At 43.3% G+C, this 21,004-nt stretch overlaps 1 protein-coding gene across 5 annotated transcripts in view; it reads left to right on the forward strand.

Moving 5' to 3' along the window:
• The window catches only part of HIBCH (3-hydroxyisobutyryl-CoA hydrolase), a 392,003-nt gene extending 376,305 nt beyond the window's left edge, over window positions 1-15,698 (forward strand). For all 5 annotated transcript variants that reach the window (XM_056535961.1, XM_056535962.1, XM_056535964.1 and 2 more), the window contains one exon: window positions 15,550-15,698. In XM_056535961.1, coding sequence (XP_056391936.1) covers window positions 15,550-15,665 — 116 coding nt within the window. In that variant the 3' untranslated portion in view covers window positions 15,666-15,698. The remainder of the gene's footprint in view (window positions 1-15,549) is intronic.
• The last annotated feature ends 5,306 nt before the right edge of the window (window positions 15,699-21,004 follow it).

Consider the following 21,004-nt stretch of genomic DNA (forward strand, 5'->3'; position numbering starts at 1 on the left):
AACTGTCCAGAGTAGAAGCAAATCCCCATAGCAAACCTTTCCTACTCTGTGCAGTTCACGAGACAGACAGAGGTGTCAGCAGAGAGCACTGTTGTCAGACAGAAAAGAACAACTCAACTTCAGCAGCTGATAATTATTGGAAGGATTACAAATTTTAATAGAAGTAATTTACAAATCTGTTTAACTTTTTGGCACCAGTTGAGATATATATATATATAGATATATATATATATATATATATTTGGGATCGACCGATTATAGGTTTGGCCGATATTATCGGCCGATAATCGCGATTTTGGACATTATTGGTATCGGCTATTACCTTGCCGATATGCCGATAATGCCTTGCCCCGCCCATCGCCGCCGCTGCCTCCCCCATTGCCTCCCCCCATCCCCGGTGTTATAATTACCTGTTCACGGGGGTCCGCGATCCTTCTGGCTCCTGCGCTGTTGCTGTGCGCTGCGTAATTACGAGTGACGTCGCCAGGCAACTATAACACCGGGGATGGGGGGAGGCGATGGGGCAGCGGCGGTATGTGGGCAGAGGATGGGGGGAGGCGATGGGGCAGCGGCGGTATGTGGGCAGAGGATGGGGGGGAAGAGATGGGGCAGTGGCGGTATGTGGGCAGAGGATGGGGGGAAGAGATGGGGCAGCAGCGGTATGTGGGCAGAGGATGGGGGGAGGCGATGGGGCGGCGGCATGTGGCCAGAGGATGGGGGGAGGCAATGGGGCAGCGGCGGCGGTATGTGGGCAGATGATGGGGGTGGAGGCGATGGGGCAACTGTGGTAGTTAGACTCAGGACAGGCAGGGGGAGAGAAGCGGGCGGCAGCGGCGGTCTCTGGCACCGAAAAAGCTGCTGTAGTTCATTGATTTAAAGCGCCCGCTTTAAATCATTGATCTGCAACGGCTTCTGCCCCGCCGGGGGGGTTGAAATAGCTGATAACTTACACCGGAATATTGGCATAAGTTATCGGCTATCGGCCTGAAAGGTGACAGATTATCGGTATCGGCCCTAAAAAAAAAACTATATCGGTCGATCTTAACCTCTTAAGGACTCAGGGCGTAGCTGTACGCCCTGAGCCCGGTCCCGGTGTGAAAAACGGGGTCACGCCGGGACCCCGCATAACACCGTGTCGGCCCCTGCTGCTAGCGATAGCCGGGACCCTGGGCTAACAGCGTGCGGCACCGATCGTTGTGCCGCGCGCTGTTAACCCTTCAGACATGAAAACTAAAGTAAACGCTTCCCGGCAGCTCAGTCGGGCTGATCGGGACATCGCGATAAAATCGCGATGTTCCGATCAGCTGGGACGCAGGCGGAGGTCTCCTTACCTGTCTCCGCTGCGTCCGATCGGGGTTTGATTGCTCCAAGCCTGAGCTACAGGCTTGAACAATCGAGCCCCTATCTCGCTGATCCATGCAAAGCTATGGCTTTGCAGAGATCAGCATAAGAGATCAGTGTGTGCAGTGCTATAGCTCCCTATGGGAGCTATAGCACTGCAAAAAAAAGTGAAAAAAAAAAGTTAACAAAGGTCATTTAACCCCTTCCCTAATAAAAGTTAAAATCACCCCCCTTTTCCCATAAAAAAAAAACTGTGTAAATAAAAAAAAAAATTTACACATGTGGTATCGCCGCGTGCGTAAATGTCCGAACTATAAAATGATATCATTAATTAAACCGCACGGTCAATGGCATACGCGCAAAAAAATTCCAATTCCAAGATAGCGTATTTTTGGTCACTTTTTATATCATAAAAAAAATGAATAAAAGCGATCAAAAAGTCTGATCAACACAAAAATGGTAGCGATAAAAACTTCAGAAAATGGCGCAAAAAATTAGCCCTCATACCGGCCCGTACACGGAAAAATAAAAAAGTTACAGGGGTCAGAAGATGACAATTTTAAACGTATAAATGGTCCTGCATGTAGTTATGATTTTTTTCAGAAGTGCGACAAAATCAAACCTATATAAGTAGGGTATCATTTTAACCGTATAGACCTACAGAATAAAGATAAGTTGTAATTTTGACCAAAAAATTCACTGCGAAGAAACGGAAGCCCCCAAAAATTAGAAAATGAAATTTTTTCTTCAATTTTTCGCACAATGAATTTTTTTTTCCGTTTCACTTTGGATTTTTGGGTGAAATGAATAATGTCACTGCAAAGTAGAATTGGTGGCGCAAAAAATAAGCCATCATATGGATTTTTAGGTGCAAAATTGAAAGCGTTATGATTTTTAGAATGTGATGAGGAAAAAATGAAAATGCAAAAACGGAAAAACGCTGAGTCCTTAAGGGGTTAAGGACCCAGGGCGTACCTGTACGCCCATGGGAATTTTGGTCCCCGCTGCGCACTGGGCGGAGACCGCACCGAGATGACTGTTGATATCTATCAGCAGGCACCAAGTGCAAACCCCTGGAGAGGTCCTGAGACCCTCTCCCCATGTCGGGTCAATTCAGACCAGCGATCTGCAGCGATTCCGGGTCATATGGGTCTCCGGTGATCTGGAAAATAAGTGGAATCGGGGCTCTCTAAGACACCCACGATCCTCCTGAAGGGATAGGAGTGAGGTGGCAGGGGTGCCACACCTACCATCCCTACTGTTGGTCGGTTAGAAGCGACCCACCAATAGCAGATAGGGGGCAGGGGGGGATTAAAGTTCGGTTAACCTGTTCTGCCCACCCACAGTAGTCCGGGCAGAAAAGGGAACTGTCCTGTGACTGGCGCCGGAGGTCAGCAAACGGCTGTCTCGCCATGCTGGGAGTTGTAGTTGCGTACCTCCAGCTGTTGTATAACTACATCTGGTTGGCTGTTGTATAACTACATCTGGTTGGAAAACCTTCAGTTAGGTTCTGTTGTCTAACTCAGTATTTTCCAACCAGTGTGCCTTCAGCTGTGGCAAAACTACAACTCCCAGCATGTACTGATCGCCGAAGGGCATGCTAGGAGTTGTAGTTTTGCCACAGCTGAAGGCACACTGGTTGGAAAATACTGAGTTAGACAACAGAACCTAACTGAAGGTTTTTCAACCAGTGTGCCTCCAGCTGTTGCAAAAGTACAACTCCCAGCATGCATGGTCTGTCAGTGCATGTTGGGAGTTGTAGTTTTGCACCAGCGCAAACTCCTAGCGGGAAACTCACCGTAAACCTGTGTGAATGTACCCTAAAACACTACACTAACACAAAATAAAGGGTAATTGAAATTGAAGGCCACATGTGTTTACAAAGCTCCCCGTGGTGCCAGAACAGTGGAACCTCCCCCCCCACATGTAACCCCATTTTGCCAACTACACCCCTTATGTAATGTAATAAGGGGTACAGTGAGCATTTACGCCCCACAGGTGTTTGACAGATTTTTGGAACAGTGGTCCGTGAAAATGAAAAATGTAATCTTTCATTTGCACAGCCCACTGTTCCAAAGATCTGTCAAACACCAGTGGGGTGTAAATACTCACTGCACCCCTTATTAAATTCTGTGAGGGGTGTAGTTTCCAAAATGGGGTCACATGTGGGGGACTCCACTCTTCTGGCACCACAGGGGGCTTTGTAAACGCACATGGCCACTTCAAATCAAAACAAATTCACTCTTCAAAAGCTCAATGGTGCTCCTTCTCTTCTGAGCATTGTAGTTCGCCAGCAGAGCACTTGACGTCCACACATGAGGTATCATGGGGTTACCAATTTTGGGGGTCATTTTCTCCTATTACCCTTGTAAAAATGTAAAATTTGGGGAAAAAACGCAATTTTTGTGAAAAAAAAATATTTTTTTCATTTACACATCCAATTTTAACAAAAAGTTGTAAAACACCTGTGAGGTGTTAAGGCTCACAGTACCCCTTGTTACGTGCCTTGAGGGGTGTGATTTCCAAAATGGTATGCCATCTGGGTTGTTTTTTGCTGTGCTGGTACAATAGGGGCTTCCTAAATGCGACATGCCCACCAAAAACCATTTAATCAAAATTCACTCTCCAAAATCCCATTGTTGCTTCTTCCCTTCTGAGCCCTCTACTGCACCCGCCAAACACTTGACATACACATATGAGGTATTTCCTTACCCGAGAGAAATTGGGTTACAAATTTTGGGGGACTGTTTCTCCTATTACCCCTTGCAAAAATTCAAAAACTGGGTCTACAAGAACATGCAAGTGTAAAAAATGAAGATTTTGAATTTTCTCCTTCACTGTGCTGCTATTCATGGGAAACACTTAAAGGGTTAACACACTTGCTGAATGTCATTTTGAATACTTTGAGGGGTGCAGTTTTTATAATGGGGTCATTTATGGGGTATTTCTAATATGAAGACCCCTCAAATCTACTTTAAAACTGAACTGGTCCCTGAAAAATTCCGATTTTGAAAATGATGTGAAAAATTGGAAAATTGCTGCTGAACTTTGAAGCCCTCTGATATCTTCCAAAAGTAAAAACATGTCAACTTTATGATGCAAACATAAAGTAGATATATTGTATATGTGAATCAATATATAATTTATTTGTAATGTCTATTTTCTTATTTTTTAAATGAGCTTCAAAGTTAAAAAAAAGCAACATTGGCATGGACGCGGTCGCATAATCCCTGCGCTCCGCTGCACCTCGGGCCAGATCGCGGCTAAGCAGCATAAATCCCGAGCCTTTTGCTACGGAACCTGTCCACACCGGTGCCTACCTCGGCCCAACTCCTGATGATGACCCGGAGACGTGGAAAGAAGAGCCCGCTGAAGCTCACGGCGTTCTTTCCTGCGGCAGAGGCCTCTCAAGATGGCGCAGCTGCCTCACCTCCACATACAGCCGCTCTCCCCGTGCTGGGCGGCTCGACATCTCCAGCCACTGGAAGTGCCTCGTCAGCGTCCTCCTCTCCCCCAGCGGGCAGTGGACAAAGGGCATCTCCATCAACACCTACGGGGCCCTTGGCTCAGCCATCCCCGCAGGTACCGTTCTCTTCTGTCTCCTCTATAGCCCTGGGGTCTGGGAATCAGCCTGCCCAGAAGCTTGGGGGTCCTGTTAACAGCACGGGGGGGCCTTCTTCGGCACCTATCTCTGAACATGCTATGAGGGGACTCCTTGCTGAATTGCATGCCTCTATACAGGGAGACATTAAAGCTGCAGTTTCTGACATTCAACATGAGCTCTCCTCGTTGGGGCACCGTACTTCACATATAGAAAGCAAGATGGCGGAGCTCACCTCCTCCCATAATGAGGTGGTGGATCTGACTATCTCTCTGGATGATGAGGTTTCTGCTCTTAAACTCAAGATTGCTGACATGGAAGATAGATCCCGGCGGAACAATTTGAGGGTGAGAGGGGTGCCAGAATCGGTTAAAACAGAGGACCTTAATAGTTTTGTGACCGACTATTTTTCGCTGTTATTGCCCCAGGCTTCCACTATGGACTTGCTGATGGACAGGGTCCATAGGCTTCCTAAGCCGAAATCCTTACCTGTCTCCACACCTAGAGATGTAATCCTGCGCCTGCACTTCTACCACATTAAGGAACGGTTAATGACAGTGGCACGCTCAGCACCCTCTCTTCCAGAAAAATACTCTGAGCTACAACTATATACAGACTTATCAGCGGCTACCCTGGCCAGGCGCCGAGAGTTTGGGGCGGGAACCAGAGTTCTTAGAGATAAGGGGATCCCCTACAAGTGGGGTTTTCCCGTGAAGCTTATCGTTACCCATAATGGGGGCAAGCATGTGGTCTCCTCCCCGGATGCCCTCTCGCAACTCTGCGCTGAATGGAACTTTCCTGTTGACCCGCCTGCTCAGCGGTCCCCTGGTGGACCCCAAGGGGTGAGAATTGAGGAGGACTGGAAAGTAGTTTCTCATCGTAAGAAGAAGCCCAAGTCATAAGGTGCTTGAGTCGCCATACTCCTGGACTGCTTCACTCTGTCCTCTGACTCTATTGTGGGGGCACCATTTTTGCTCCTTTTTTGGTTCCCGTTTCCTTATTATGGTTTTCTTTTGTTATGCCTATTGACGCTCTGGATATTGTCAATTTCCATTGAGACTTTTGGCCTTACTGCAGTGGATTGTTCTTACTTCCCCCAACAAGACTTACCACATGGTCTTTCTTGATGCTTATGTGTTTTCTATGTTTTGTGTTGCTGTTTGTTTTTTATGTCTGTTGTCCGTTCGATGGGTCCTCGTTCACTTGTTTTGTTTGCTGAGTGTCCTGTGGCGTTCCGTGTCTGTGTCGCAATTGCCAGATGTCTGTCTCCTTGTACGCGCGGCAGTTACTGTTATCCCTAATGTGATACTGGTTTCCCTTAGCTTGTGCTGCGAGCCTGTTTATGGGTCTTAAGGTAGTGTCCTTGAATGTGCATGGTCTCAATTCACCATATAAGAGGTCTTTGGTGTGGCGGGAGGCCAGACACTTAGGTGCTGACATCCTCTGCATACAGGAGTCACACTTATCTGCCCCAGATGTGGGTAGACTGCAGAATAAACGCTTTCCGTACATCTATCAAGCGCATGCTGTGCATAAAAAGGGGGGGTGTAGCAATTGCATTTAGGGATACTTTATCGGTTAATGTTCAGCAAACGGTGATAGACGACCGTGGCAGATATATAATTGTACTGTGTCTTTTAAATAATGTCCAATATACCTTGGCTACACTGTATGGCCCCAATACTAAGCAATGTGCTTTCCTCAAGTCGTTTCTACGTAAGCTGGGATCTGTGAAAAAGGGTCACTGTTTACTCCTAGGGGACTTCAACATGACCATGTGGCCTAGTGTTGACTCCACGTCGACTGCTTCTAAGAGGGAGCCTACTGGATTCTTCACTAGTGTGTCCCAAAATGATTTTTATGATATTTGGCGTATATCTCACCCTACTGAGAGGGATTTTACTTTCTTCTTGCATGTGCATAAGATATACACCCGAATAGATTATGCCCTTGTTTCCCGCTCTCTCCTGCCACTGGTGTCTGAGGCACGTATAATGCCTATAGAGTGGTCGGACTACTCCCCCATTAGTGTAACTCTTAGGGAGTCCTTTGCCACTTGCCCGACTTATATTTGGAGGCTTAATCCCCTGATCCTCCACAACCCTGAATACTCTGAGGCGACTAAATTGGCGGTAGATGCATACTTCCGGGGGATGTTGCCGATCCCATGCTCTGGTGCGCTTTTAAGGCCACGATTAGGGGCCACTTCATTAGCCAAAACGCCCACGATAGGAAAAACCGACAGACCAAGATCCTGGAGCTTCAGCAGCGACTTGCGGATTTGCACAGACGCAATATGGCCTCCTACTCTCCTATCCTAGCTGGAGAGATCTCTCAGATTAATGCCAGTCTACATTCCCTTTCATTACATAGCTACGAGCTAGCGCTGCGACGGTTTAAGATGCAATGGTACTGGCAGGGTAATAAATCTGGCTCTCTGTTGGCTAGGCAGCTTAAAAACGTCAGAACCAATGTAGGATACCCTTTATCACTAGAAGCGATGGCTCCAGAATTACAGACCCCCAGGGAATTGCTAACTGTTTTGCAGATTTTTATAGTGAACTGTATAACCTTAAAAATGACTCTGCTACTCCACAGCCTGATGAAGTGGCTATCTCCTCCTTTTTGTCCTCTATGTCTCTCCCCTCTTTATCTCAAGAACAGGCCTCGGATTTATGTTCCCCTTTCACTGTAGAAGAGGTTCTTGACTGTGTGCGTGCCCTCAAACCCTCGAAATCACCTGGTCCAAACGGCATCACCAACGAATTCTATAAGCGATATGGCCCCTCGGTGGCCCCCTTTCTGACCAGGGCCTTCAATAGCATTAGAGAAAGTGGTATTCCCCCTGGCGAGATGCTGGAAGCCCTGGTTGTCACTATTCCTAAGCAACATAAACCGCTAGATAGCGTTGCCAATTACAGACCCATATCTCTCTTAAATAGTGATATCAAATTGTATGCCCTAGCTCTTGCCGCTAGGCTGAATAAGGTCTTGCCGGACCTGATACATAAGGACCAGGTGGGCTTCGTTAGAGGGCGGCAGACGGTTGACGGCACGAGACGCTTTCTCGATATTATTGCTGCAGCACATTCCGGTCGGACGCCCTCTCTCCTGCTGTCCTTGGATGCGGAGAAGGCTGTTCGACCGGGTACATTGGGGATACCTGAGGGGGGTGTTGCGCAGATTTGGCTTCCCTCCCCCACTAGCGTCTGCTATCATGGCTCTTTATATGCACCCTTCAGCCAGAATCTACACCATGGGTACCCTCTCTGACAGCTTCCCCCTTAGTAACGGTACTAGACAGGGGTGCCCCTTGTCCCCCCTTATCTTCACTCTGGTCATGGAACCGTTTGCGCAGTCTATTAGAGATTCTTTGGACGTCTCAGGGGTTCGTATAGGTAGTATAGATCATAGAATCGGCTTGTTTGCCGACGACGTCATCATCTGTCTTTCCAGTCCTATGACTGGTGGTCCACCAGTTGAGTACCCCTGATCTATACAAATCATTAGATTGCATAGGCATAGCACTGATCAGTATAATCGGTTATCTTCTGCTCTGGTCTGCTGGAAGGCAGATCAGTGCAGAAGACCCTGGAAGAGCAGCGCAGGCGGCAGATCAGGGGACCTCCGGCCGCCATCTTAGCTGATCTGATCCCTGCGGCTAGCTATTACAATAGCTGCAATGTCACAGATGATCACGACATCAGAGGGGTTAATGGCAATCACATTGATGTCCGCCATTACCGGCGGGTCCTCGGCTGCTGATAGCAGCCAGGACCTACCGTGCATGATGCGAGCACCGCTACGGTGCTCGCGGTCATGTACAGGACGTAAATGTACGTTCTGGTGCGCTAAGTACCAGTGCATCAGGATGTACATTTACATCCATTGTCGTTGAGGGGTAAAAAAATGAAAGCATTAAAAAAAAATTTCAAAAAGGGGTCACTTGTGGGGGTTCTTGCCAGCTTCAATCCTTTGAAGGCATGGAGTGGGACCTATACTTTTCATAATGTCCTGAAATCTAAAAGGCGTTCCTTTCCTTCTGAGTCCCACCATGTAGCAAAACAAACCAAATATGGCCTAAGTAGTGGTATTGCCGAACAAGGAACGAACAGTGTAATAAAATATAGGATGCATTTCCTTTAGACACAGTGTACAGAAAATACGTCCCACAAATGATGCATTTTTGGAAAAAAAACTGATTTCATTTTTTTTTCCGCCTAATTTGTAACAATTCCAGCCACACAAAAAGGACTCAAACTACTCACTTTTGGTCTAGATGAATACTTTAAGCGGTGTAGTTTGCAAAATGGGATCACTTGTGGGAGTTCTATATGTTTCTGGCAGCTAAAAGCCTTTTAAGGCATGAAGTGCGGACTATAATCCTATGCTCTCCTTCTGGGTACCCCCACACAGCCACGGAACCAAATATAGCCTAAGTGGGGTTATTTCTAAACACAAGACAAGCCGCTCAATAAAATACAAGGTGCATTTCTTTTCTATGTTTCCTATGATGAAAGGGTGTCAATAATTTTGTCCAGCCTATTTTTGGAGTTCGGTGTGACATTATGTCCAATTAGCTTTTTTCCCTTCTCTTTTTTGGGTTAGTTCCAATACACACAAAGGGAATAAACATGTTTATAGCAAAACATGTTACTGCAATCCTTTTCTGTGAGAAATACTTAATTTTCTAAATTTCAGGGGTGCCAACATCTACGGCCATGACTGTAAAAAAGAATGTACTTTTCAAATTTTTCAAAGTAAAACAGTTTTTTGAAAATGTCATGATTTTTTGCAGTAGTAAAATAAAATAAAACCTATATATACATACAGAATAAAGATAGTTTTACTGAAAAGTGCAGTGCGTAGGAGTGGAAGCCCCCAAAAGTTCCAAAATGTATTTTTTATTTAATTTTGCCTCACAAATAATTTTTTGGGGTTTCTCCATAGATATTGTTATGAAATGATTGATGGGATTACAAAGTACAGTTGGTAGCGCAAACAACAAGCCCTCATATGGTTCTGTAGATGGAAAATTTAAAGCATTATGATTATCTAAAGGGGAGGAGGAAAAAACAAAAGTGCAAAAATGAAAATTGTCCCAGTCCTTAAGGGGTTAATTTGGTCACTGAGACCTGCCCAGAAAACGCCATGCTGGGCTTTATCATTCCAGGACAGCTTGGCAGCCAGGGTTCTAAACTGGATGGCGTATTGTCCCATAGTTATAGCACCTTGATGCAGGCAAAGGAGAGCAGATGCCACAGTTGAGGTACAACCTGGTTGTTCAAACAAACTGGGAAAGACAGCCACGAAAGTCTGTAGGTTAGCAGTCTCAGAACCTCTTTGTTCCCAAAAAGGATGAGCCCAGGCAAGAACTTCTCTGGAGAGCAGGGAGACAATGAAGACTACCTCTGCTTGTTCAGACAGGAACTTCTTTGATAAATAGATAAAGCACTGAATCAGGAAACCTCTGCAGAACTTTGGGTTGTCACTGTAGTGTGGAGGCAAAGATAGCTAGACACAAGAACCGCTTTGGTGTGAAAATGATGCAACAAGAATTGCTGGGACCTGTGGTGGGCCTGGTAAAGATAAAGGTAAACCATGCAGACAAGTAGAAATAGTTTTTAAGCACTGCAGAAGGACATCTTGGTGGTTGCTCTGTCATTGTTGCTCTTGATGCAGATCCTGCACAATGGGCTTGGACTTGCTAGTGGGATCCATGGCCTGAGCAAATGCCCTGGTGTGGACCCGCTGAGTCTCTTAACTGTTTGGACTTGGGAGTCAAAGTTTTCCCCTGGTCTTCCCCCTTTATGGACTTCGGCTGCAGGGGAAATACAAGGTCGCTACTGCAAGAACACCTTAGTGTCAAGCACCAGGTATACCGGCAGGAGGGGCGCTGACACTGATGATGGTATTTGCCCAGCAAATAGAGTCTGATGCTGCAGAGATGAAATGGTATTTGCTGCAGAGCTGAGTAGCTCACAAGCAGCCAGGTGGTCTTTAGCTATTAAAGAGGCGTGGTCAAAAATCCAGGAAACAGTCTAAGGTCAAGAACACAGGAGAGAAGAACCTTTACTGTGGAAAACTGCAGTGTTGCTCAGGCACCAAAGAGTTATAGGGGTTCAGAACAGGGCAATTTCTTTGAATACAAATTTTTGCTGAAAAAAAGTTTTAATCTTTTTAACCCCTTAAGTTTTTTCCCCTGCAAAGTTTTTTCCATCTAAAAATCATAACGCTTTACATTTTTCCACCTACAAACCTGTATGAGGGTTTGTTTATTGCGCCAACAATTGTACTTTGTAATAACATCAATCATTTCACCACAAAATCTATGGCAAAACCAAAAGAAATTATTTGTGGTGCAAAATATAAATGAAAAAAAAAAAGGCATTTTGTAACTTTTGGAGGCTTCCGATTCTACGCAGTGCACCTTTCAGTAAAAATAACACCTTATCTTTCTTCTGTAGGGCCATACAATTAAGATGATACCAAACTTTATATAGGTTGTATTTTGTTTTACTTCTTTTAAAAAAAATACTTTTTGTACGAAAATTAGCATGTTTAAAAAAAGCCTTCTTCTGACCCTTATAATTTTTATTTTTCCATATACGGGTCTACATGAGGGCTCATTTTTTGCGCCATGATCTGCAGTTTTTGACGGTACCATTTTTGTTTTGATGAGACTTGATTTTTGTACATTTTTTAGGATATACAAAGCGACCAAAAATACGCAATTCTGGACTTTTTTACACATACGCCATTGATCGTACGGTTTAAATAACACTCGGTGATACCAAAATATGTATTTTTTTTTCTTTTATGGGAAAAGGGGGTGATTCAAACTTTTATTAGGGTTAAATCTCATTGACTATTTTTCTATTACATGCAGTCATTAGATTGCATACACTGTTCAATACTATGCCATAGCATAGCATTGATCTTTGTTATTGGTACTCCGTTGCTCCAGCCTGCTGACGCTGACTGGAGCCTTGGAGAATTGATCGGATGGCGAGGAGGCAGGTAAGGGGCCTCCTGCCGTCCTCTCAGCTAATCAGAACATTGCAATTTTCCCTCGATGATCCAGATCAGCTCCACTGAGCTGCCGGGAGTGTATTTTCAGCTTTTTAGATGCCGCAATCAACTTTGATCACGGTGTCCAAAGGGTTAATGCCAGGCACGGCCGGATCGCCAGTGATTGGCATTAGCAGCGGGTCCTGACAACTGATAGCAGCCAGGACCATAAGGATATGAAGCGAGCTCAGCTCCTGAGCTCGCCTTATAGACCTGCCGCATGGCTGCACCATGTATATACAGTATAGATCATTAAGGGGTTAAGACTAGTAAATCATAAAAAAGCTATATAATTTGGTTATTGTTGTAATTGTACTAACCTGAAAAATCAAGCTAGCATGTCATTATGACTGTACAATGAACAACATAAATCAATAAACAAGCTAACACCCTCCCCCCCCTCCATTTTTTATTTTAGTTTCACTTCACAAATAGTTATAGTTATTAGTTTCTGCAGCACATTTTATGGAAAAATTAACAGTGTAATAACAGTGGTTTTGCAAAAAAATATATATATATGTACAAGCGCTCAGATCTCAGATCTGTAGAAGAAAAAGTAAAAGAATTGTAGGGGACATTTATCAAGGTATTTTTTGCTACTCCGGGCACACAAAAAAAATCGTATCTGCCCCTTGGCACTTTTTTGTTCGACTTTTGTGGGTAAGGAGAAAATTACAAACAGCCTTGTCTAAATAAATTTCAGTTTTCAGTTTGCATTGGTCACGAATTTATGATATGCAAAAGTCGCACATACTGAAAAAAATAGTCGCAAACCACTTACAAAAAGTCGCAAGTCTGATCCAGGTCTGACCTGGAGTATAAAACTCCTGTATGTGAGCTAATTTAAAGGAGTACTCTGGTGCAGAATATTCCTGCTCCGTCCTGCCCGGGCTGCAAAAAAAAAAAGAAAATAAACCATCCCTCACCTTCCTGGGTTCCCGCGGAGGGCCACTACAGCTGATCGGTCCTCCGGTCCATCCTCTTCATACTTCCGTGTGTAACGAAGCGTTACACACGGAAGTATGAAGAAGATGGACCGGAGGACCGATCAGCTGTAGTGGCGCTCAGCGGGAACCCAGGAAGGTGAGGGATGGTTTATTTTCATTTTTTTTGCAGCCCGGGCAGAACGGAGCAGGAATACTCTGCACCAGAGTACTCCTTTAAGTATCGCAAAAAAGTATCACAAGAGTCTCAGCTGCGACTTTTTTGTTTTGCTTATGTGCTCCATATATCAACCCCCTGTGATAGTATGATAAATATGTATTACACATACATACACATATGTACACATAAACAAAACTAAAGCAAAAAAAAATTATGATTTCAGAACTCTCTTACCAAAGCAACAATGATAAATGTCCCCCAATGTCTTTTAAAAGGTTAGGATCATATCACGATTTTACCATCCTACATCTTCTCACGATTTTTAACTTTGAAATTGTACAAATCTGCATGCCAAGTCGTAACCATTGACTTCCATTCATTAATGATAGACAACAAATGCGTCAGTTTTGATCCGCATCCGATTTTGCACGATTTAAGATCGCAGGTAAAATAGTGGTTGACCACGATTTTTCGTCCAGATTCAAAATCGGATTGAAATCGTGTCCGATTTTTTTTATTATTGATGTCTATGTAAATCGTATGGAATTGTGTGACTGTGCGATTCTATCAGATTAATCGCACACTTTTTTTTTTTGTACGCATGCGCAGTAGACTAAAAGACACATACACTTCAAATATATAAAACTTTATTGCCATTGGCATACATATTAATTTTAAAAACAGGATCAGATTTTTATTGAAAATCGGATGGAATTTTCATCTGTACGATATTTTGATACGATTTTAAAATCGGATAGCAAAGAAATCTTTTGCAATCCGATTTTGTCGGATTTTACGGCCCGATAATCGGATGATTAAATCGTGATGTGAACCTGACCTTAGGATGAAAAAGTGAAAATGAAAATTGGCCTGGTGCTTAATGCCAAAATGGAGACATCAAAAGCGGCACTTCAAGAGTTCTAAGCAGGAATCACAAATGGTGCTGATCCAAACAGTCAGGGATGTGAAGATAAAAGCAGTATTTCTTCCGAAGACATGGGCAGTATTTATTCCAAGCGCATGGGCAGCTTCATCAGGAATAACAGGTAAACAGGGAGGATGCAATTTAACTCTTTACAGGTAAAAAGAGTTACAAATACAAATTAACCCTTAGAGTAAAAATAACTAATCACTGATCTGTATGAAACAGATATAAAATATGTATTTAAAAGATATATATATATATATATATATATATATACACAGGGTGGGCCATTTATTTGGATACACCTTAATAAAATGGGAATGGTTGGTGATATTAACTTCCTGTTTGTGGCACATTATTATATGTGAGAGGGTAAACTTTTCAAGATGGGTGGTGACCATGGCAGCCATTTTGAATCCAACTTTTGTTTTTTCAATAGGAAGAGGGTCATGTGACACATCAAACTTATTGAGAATTTCACAAGAAAAGCAATGATGTGCTTGGTTTTAACGTGACTTTATTATTTCATAAGTTATTTACAAGTTTCTGAACACTTATAAAATGTGTTCAATGTGCTGCCCATTGTGTTGGATTGTCAATGCAACGCTCTTCTCCCACTCTTCACACACTGATAGCAACACCACAGGAGAAAAGCTAGCACAGGCTTCCAGTATATATATATATATATATTTTAACATATTTTTATGTCTGTTTCATGCACCTTGATGATTTGTTATTTTTACTCTGTAAGGATTAATTTGTATTTGTTACTCTTTTTACCTGTAAAGGGTTACATTTGTAAACTATAAATTCCACCCTCTCTGTTCACCTGTTATGCCTGATAAAGCTGTCAATGAGCAGTGAATCGCGTTGCATGTCTTTGGAATAAATACTGCTTTTATCTTCACATCCCTGACTGTTTGGATCAGCGCCATTTGTGATTCCTTCTTACAACTCTTGAAGTGCTGCTTTTGATGTCTCCGATATCCTGGGCAGGAAGGCTGCAGATCTAAACCACATCATTGTTACAGCTGTCACGCCCCCTCCATAGGCATGCATTGAGGGGGCGGAGCCGTGATGTCACACGGGAGCGGAGCCGTGACGTCACTATGCTCCGTCCCTGTGATCGCTAATAATCAGACCCGGAGCGAGCACGCTTCGGGGGCTGATGCTAACCAGGTGCGGCGTGAAAGATCACGGGGGTCCCCAGCGGCGGGACCCCCGCGGTCAGGCATCTTATCTCCTATCCTTTGGATAGGGGATAAGATGTCTTAGCGCCGGAGTACCCCTTTAATACACAACCTTCCTGGTGAGCAGTATACTTCTTGTCTGGTCACCACCCTTGGTGTTTTTATGCTATGAAGCGCTTTTCAGTCCTTCTTTAATGCCAAAATGGGCCTGAAACTGAAGGGGTTAATTAAGGCAGATATATTTTTGGTCTCACAACATAATGTGTTCTTTTGCAACAAATATTCTGACTGTATTTTGTTTTTGTTGTGTTTGACAGTGTTGATTGACAAAGATCAGAATCCAAAATGGAAGCCAGAACGATTGGAAGATGTGACTAATGAATACCTGGACAGCTATTTTGCATCCCTTGGCAGCAATGACTTAAAATTGTAACCTAAATAAGGCAATAAACTTCTTTAAAACCGCTGTATTTTCTAGAGTTTAATAACTAAAATATACGAGTAACCACTTCTATAGCATACAGTACTTTTTTAGTCAGAAGTTACAACTGTGGCAAAGTAAAAATGCTTTTACCCAAGCAAAACAAATTTTTGGCTCAAGCTCACGTTTTTTTCCACCTCACATTCTAAGACCCTTATCTTTTTATTTTTCCACTGACAAAGTTGTATTAGGGCTTATATTATGAGACAAGTTGTACTTTTCATTGGCACATTGTATTTTATCATATAATGTATAACAGAGCCAGAAACAAATATATGAGAGGCAAAATTGAAAAAAATATGGAATTGCGCAATTTTGTGGAGCAAATATTTTTCAATAACGTAAATCTGACATGCTAACTTTATTGTATGGGTTAACATGATTCCAATGCTACCAAACTTGGATAATTTTTCAAGAAAACTTTGTTCAGTGCCATGTTCTGTCCTCTATAACTTTTTTTATTTTTCCAGCTATGGAGCTGTGTTAGAGTTTTTTTATTTTTATTTTGAGCTGTAGATCACTTTTAAAGGACAACTGCAGAGGAAAACACTTATCCCCTATCCACAGGATAGGGGATAAGTCCACAGGATAGGGGATAAGTGTTCAATCGCGGGGGGTCCAGCCGCTGGGATCCCATAAACGGGGCCCCGACATTAGGGTGTCATGCTGCGGCCAGCACGCCTCCTGCATGGAAGAGCCGTGGCAGAGCCGTGGCCCCGTGCAGGAGATCACGTGTGGTTGTAGCGTTTTGACCCCCCACGATCAAACACTTATCCATATGCTGTGGATAGGGGATAAGTGTTTTGCGCTGCAGATGTCCTTTAATTAAGTTTTTTCTGAGCGTGATGTAACCATAAACAGCAATTTTGTTGTTTGGAATTTTTGAGTTCATGCCGTTCAGCGAGCAGGATCAGGATTTTTTTTTTTTTGTGTGCTTTTTATTTTATTTTTCGAAAAATGGGAAAAGGTTTTTTTTTTTTTTTTTTTTTTTTTAAATTTCACATTTTTTTTCCACTTTTGTGACACATTTTTGACAAGCCATGAATAGATTGCTTACATAGATCAATGTAATGCCAAAGACAGCCTTCAGCAATCACCGAGCCAGGGAAGCCCAAGGAACAGAGGTAAGGCTCCAGACTTCCCTAGCAACCCATTTCCGTCATTATCGGCAGATGTCAATTGCTTATAACAGCGGGTGTTTCCCTTTTATGACGCGGATCCGACCTGCGGCCCTGCGTCATGTCCACCCACCTGGTTCTTCAACTTTTACCACTGGCAGGTAAAATCCTGGAGAACTTTGTGTTTTTTCAAGAGACAAAGCATTTATTAAGATTTCATTCAAAGAGAACAGCAAATAGTTATATGCACATAGATAAAGTTCCTCTCCAGCTCACCATGTAAACCTGTTCTGCAGCTTGGATCAGTGCTAGGCAGTGCCAAATAGCAGCATACAAAGAATGGGAAGATCTGTCACAGGTTTGTGCAAACAAACAGTCCAGTCTTTATTGATTAAAGCCAGCATATCACAGGAAAAGTTTGCCTGTGATATGCTGGCTTTTAATCAATAAATACTGGATTGTTTGTTTGCAAAATTCTGCACTGGATATTCCCTTTCTTAGCTCTTCATAGCTCTTTTTATATTGTAGTTATGGAGGAATGTACATAAAATGCCCAGAATGATTACATCTTTAAGGGGTTTTCCAGTGAAAAACTATTTTTTTTATATCAACTGGCTCTTGAAAGTTAAACAGATTTGTAAATTACTTCTATTTAAAAAAATAATTATCATACCAGTACTTATCAGCTGCTGATGTTGACTTGTTCTTTTCTGTCTGACAACAGTGCTCTCTGCTGACACCTCTCTGTCTCAGGAACTATCCAGAGTAGAAACAAATCCCCATAGCAAACCTCCTGCTCTGGACAGTTCCTGAGACAGACAGAGGTATCAGCAGAGACCACTGTTGTCAGACAGAAAAGAACAACTCAACTTCAACAGCTGATAAGTACTGGTAGGAATGATTTTTTAATAGATGTAATTTACAAATCTTTTTAACGATCCTGAGCCAGTTGATATGAAAACTGTTTTTTTTCACCGGAATACACCTTTAAATCTTCCACTTTTTCTTCATGCCCCTTTATTCCACCTCTTTTCGTGCCCTGTACCATCATTCCCTTTCCCATCCTTTAGAAGTAGTCATTTCTCCCATTGTTATACCACTTTCCCCCCATTGACGAACATTTCATTGGCAGACAGCAAAATAAAAAAAAAATCAGGACCAAACCCTTGTTTTGATTGGTTTATTGGTTCTATGTGAATGTTTCCTCTTGTGAAGCTTTGGAGGGAAAGCCACAAGGCTAGACTCATGTTTGGGCACGTGTTTGGTTAACCAATATTAGTAAGCCTATGAAAGAGAGCAATAAACTCACTCACGTTTGCATTACAAACACCTGAGCAACAGCCTGAGAATCTAAAATCCTGCATGTAATTTAGGAACACAGGGAGATTTATCAAATCCTGTCCAGAGGAAAAGTTGCTGAGTTGCCCATAGCAACCAATCAGATAGCTTCTTTCATTTTTGAAAAGGCCTCTGAAAATGAAAGTAGTAATCTGATTGGTTGCTCTGCAACTTTTCCTCTGGACAGGTTTTGATAAATCTCCTCCACGGATCTTATTCTTCCTGCTCTCATCTACTCATCAAATAGGGCTTCCAAAGTAAAATTAATTATAAATACTGGTGGCTCCATAAAGTCTAGTTGATAGTATTCATAATCAATAGGCCTGTTTCAATATCCTCTAAAATGAATCACAGTAAGAATGTTATATTATTATATTTATAATATATATTTGCGACACTCGCCCATTAAATTGATTATTTTCAGTATTGATTTACAACAAAATATTTCCACTTTATGATTAATCATTAGAGATGAGCAAACCAAGCCCCGTGAACATGGATTAAATCGGAATTTTGGCTAGCGCGAACCTGGCAATGTCTGTAATAATAGCAAAAGGATGAGGAACACATATCGTTTTGTCGCCTTAATGAAAGGAGGAAGTGCTGGGAACAGTGAGATGATGTTGGGGTAGCCCAGCAGACCTTGCGGCTATTACATGACCCCAGGTTATCCAATCCTTTGCTTGCATTGATACAGCTCCCAGGCCAGTAGGCCACAATTACTGGTTACTGGTACAAGGGCAGGATAGGCGTTACCCATGTTTTAAAGCCTATTTTATTACTGGTGTGGGGTGCAAAATTGCGTCCTTTGCAGCTCTGCGTTTGCTCCTCTCCCCGGCTTTATGAAGAATGCCGAAGATACCAAGGGGAAGGCAGAGCAGTGTAACTCCTGAGCCCTGACGATTCCGAGGGGAAGGCAGAGCAGTGTAACTAAGTTTGCATACACTCCCTCAGCTCTGAGCCCTGAGCAACTTTCACTGTAGACACATTGTACAGCAGCTTTTTTTTATTAAATATTTCTTTATTAGTAAATTTTATCCATTACAGAGCTTATACAATTTTACTTCAACATTCCATCTTAAAGGAGTTCTCTAAGCTAAAACTTTTAACCCCCACTTTGCCCGGGCTGTAAAACTATACATAATAACCTTTCACTTACCTGCCTGCGATCCCCCGTTGTTCCGATATCGCCGTCCCATTCTCCGGTCCCGGTCTCTTCCACTTCCTGCGGGTCGGAGACTTCACTCTGCGCTCAGCCTATCAGCGGCTGCGACGGGACATTACTGCGGCCGCTGATAGGCTGAGCGCTGAGTGAAGTCACCGACCCGCAGGAAGTGGAAGGGACCGGAGAACGGGACGGCGATATCAGAACAACGGGGGATCGTAGGCAGGTAAGTGAAAGGTTATTATGTATAGTTTTACAGCCCGGGCACAGCGGGGGTTAAAAGTTTTAGCTCAGAGAACTCCTTTAAACATTATCCAATACTCTGTACCAAATAACAATACAATATTTTCTTGTATTTTCTCCACGTTTCTTCCCATCACCACCCTTTGCGCCTCAGATTGTATCACAGCAGCCTAGGATGCAAGTTTGCACCTCACACTGTACACACTCCCTCAGCTCCAAGCAGCTTCATTGTACAGCAGCCCTGAGGATTTTAATAGGCTGCTTGGAGCTCTGAGAGAGTGTGTGCAAACTTGTGTCCTAGTACAACGAAGGCTGCTCGGAGCTGAGGGGCAGTTACTGCCGTAGAGAAGACTGCTCAGGGCTCCTAGTAAAATAAAGGCTGCTCGGGGCTCTCAGAGCTTCCTCTTAGCCAAAGACAGCAGCTGTTACACTGCCCTGCTCTGCCTTCCCCTCGGCTGTATCTTCGGCATTCTTCAGAGAGCTGAGGGGAGGACCAGACAAAGAGCTGCATAGGACGCAATTTTGCACCTCACACCGGTTGAGGAGACCTTGTTTGCCACAAACGGAACATTTTCCCAAAATTTTGTGAGCCCGGCGAGCCAAATTTTTTAAAAGTTTTCTCATCTCTATGAATTATATATATGTCTACATGATCTTCATTTTCATATGTAGGCTGAAACAGTCATTAACTTAAACAGGTAGAGCTATGTGCTTAAAACTTGGTGAGGAACTGCCAAATTCTGCTACAAAGAATAGGTTGTGAAAGACAGTTTCATGTCACAGGTGAACAACAAGATGCAAGGTAAATATACAGCCTCAGCAAAGCCTATCCCAGGAAAGATTTCAAAGCAAACTGGGGTTTTAAGAAATGGGCAACAGTCAGGGTTGTAGATGCAATGGTCAACCAAGGAAACTTAGTGAAGCAGATTAAAGAAACATCATGCTTACTTCCCTTTGAAATTGGAAGATGTCCAGCAGTGCCATCAGCTCAGTACTGGCAAAAACCAGTGGGACCCAGGGAAAACCATCTACTGTTCAGAGAAGTCGGACAGAAATAGTCTTCATGGAAGATTTGCTGCCAAACAAACTTTCAATGTGGAAACAAGGCTAAGGGACACATAGGAACTGAGGTGCAAAAAAATAGCAGCAGGTGCTCTGGACAGGTAAGTCACAATTTTAAATATTTGTAACAGATGGCAGTTTATTTTCTGAAAAGCTGGAGAGCAGGTACAATAATTTGTGCAGGCAGCAGTGAAGCATCGTGAAGGCATTTTAGCAAATGTATTTGGGGATTTGTTCAGGGTTACTGGTGTCCTGAAAGCTAAGAAAAAGTAGGCAACTGATTTGCTCAAAATGTATTGTGCAGCAAGACAACATCTACAAACATACAACCAATGTCATTAAGAACTATCTTCAGTGAAAGGAAG

Source organism: Hyla sarda, chromosome 8 (genome assembly GCF_029499605.1).
Source record: "Hyla sarda isolate aHylSar1 chromosome 8, aHylSar1.hap1, whole genome shotgun sequence".
NCBI classification, from domain to species: Eukaryota; Metazoa; Chordata; class Amphibia; order Anura; family Hylidae; genus Hyla; species Hyla sarda.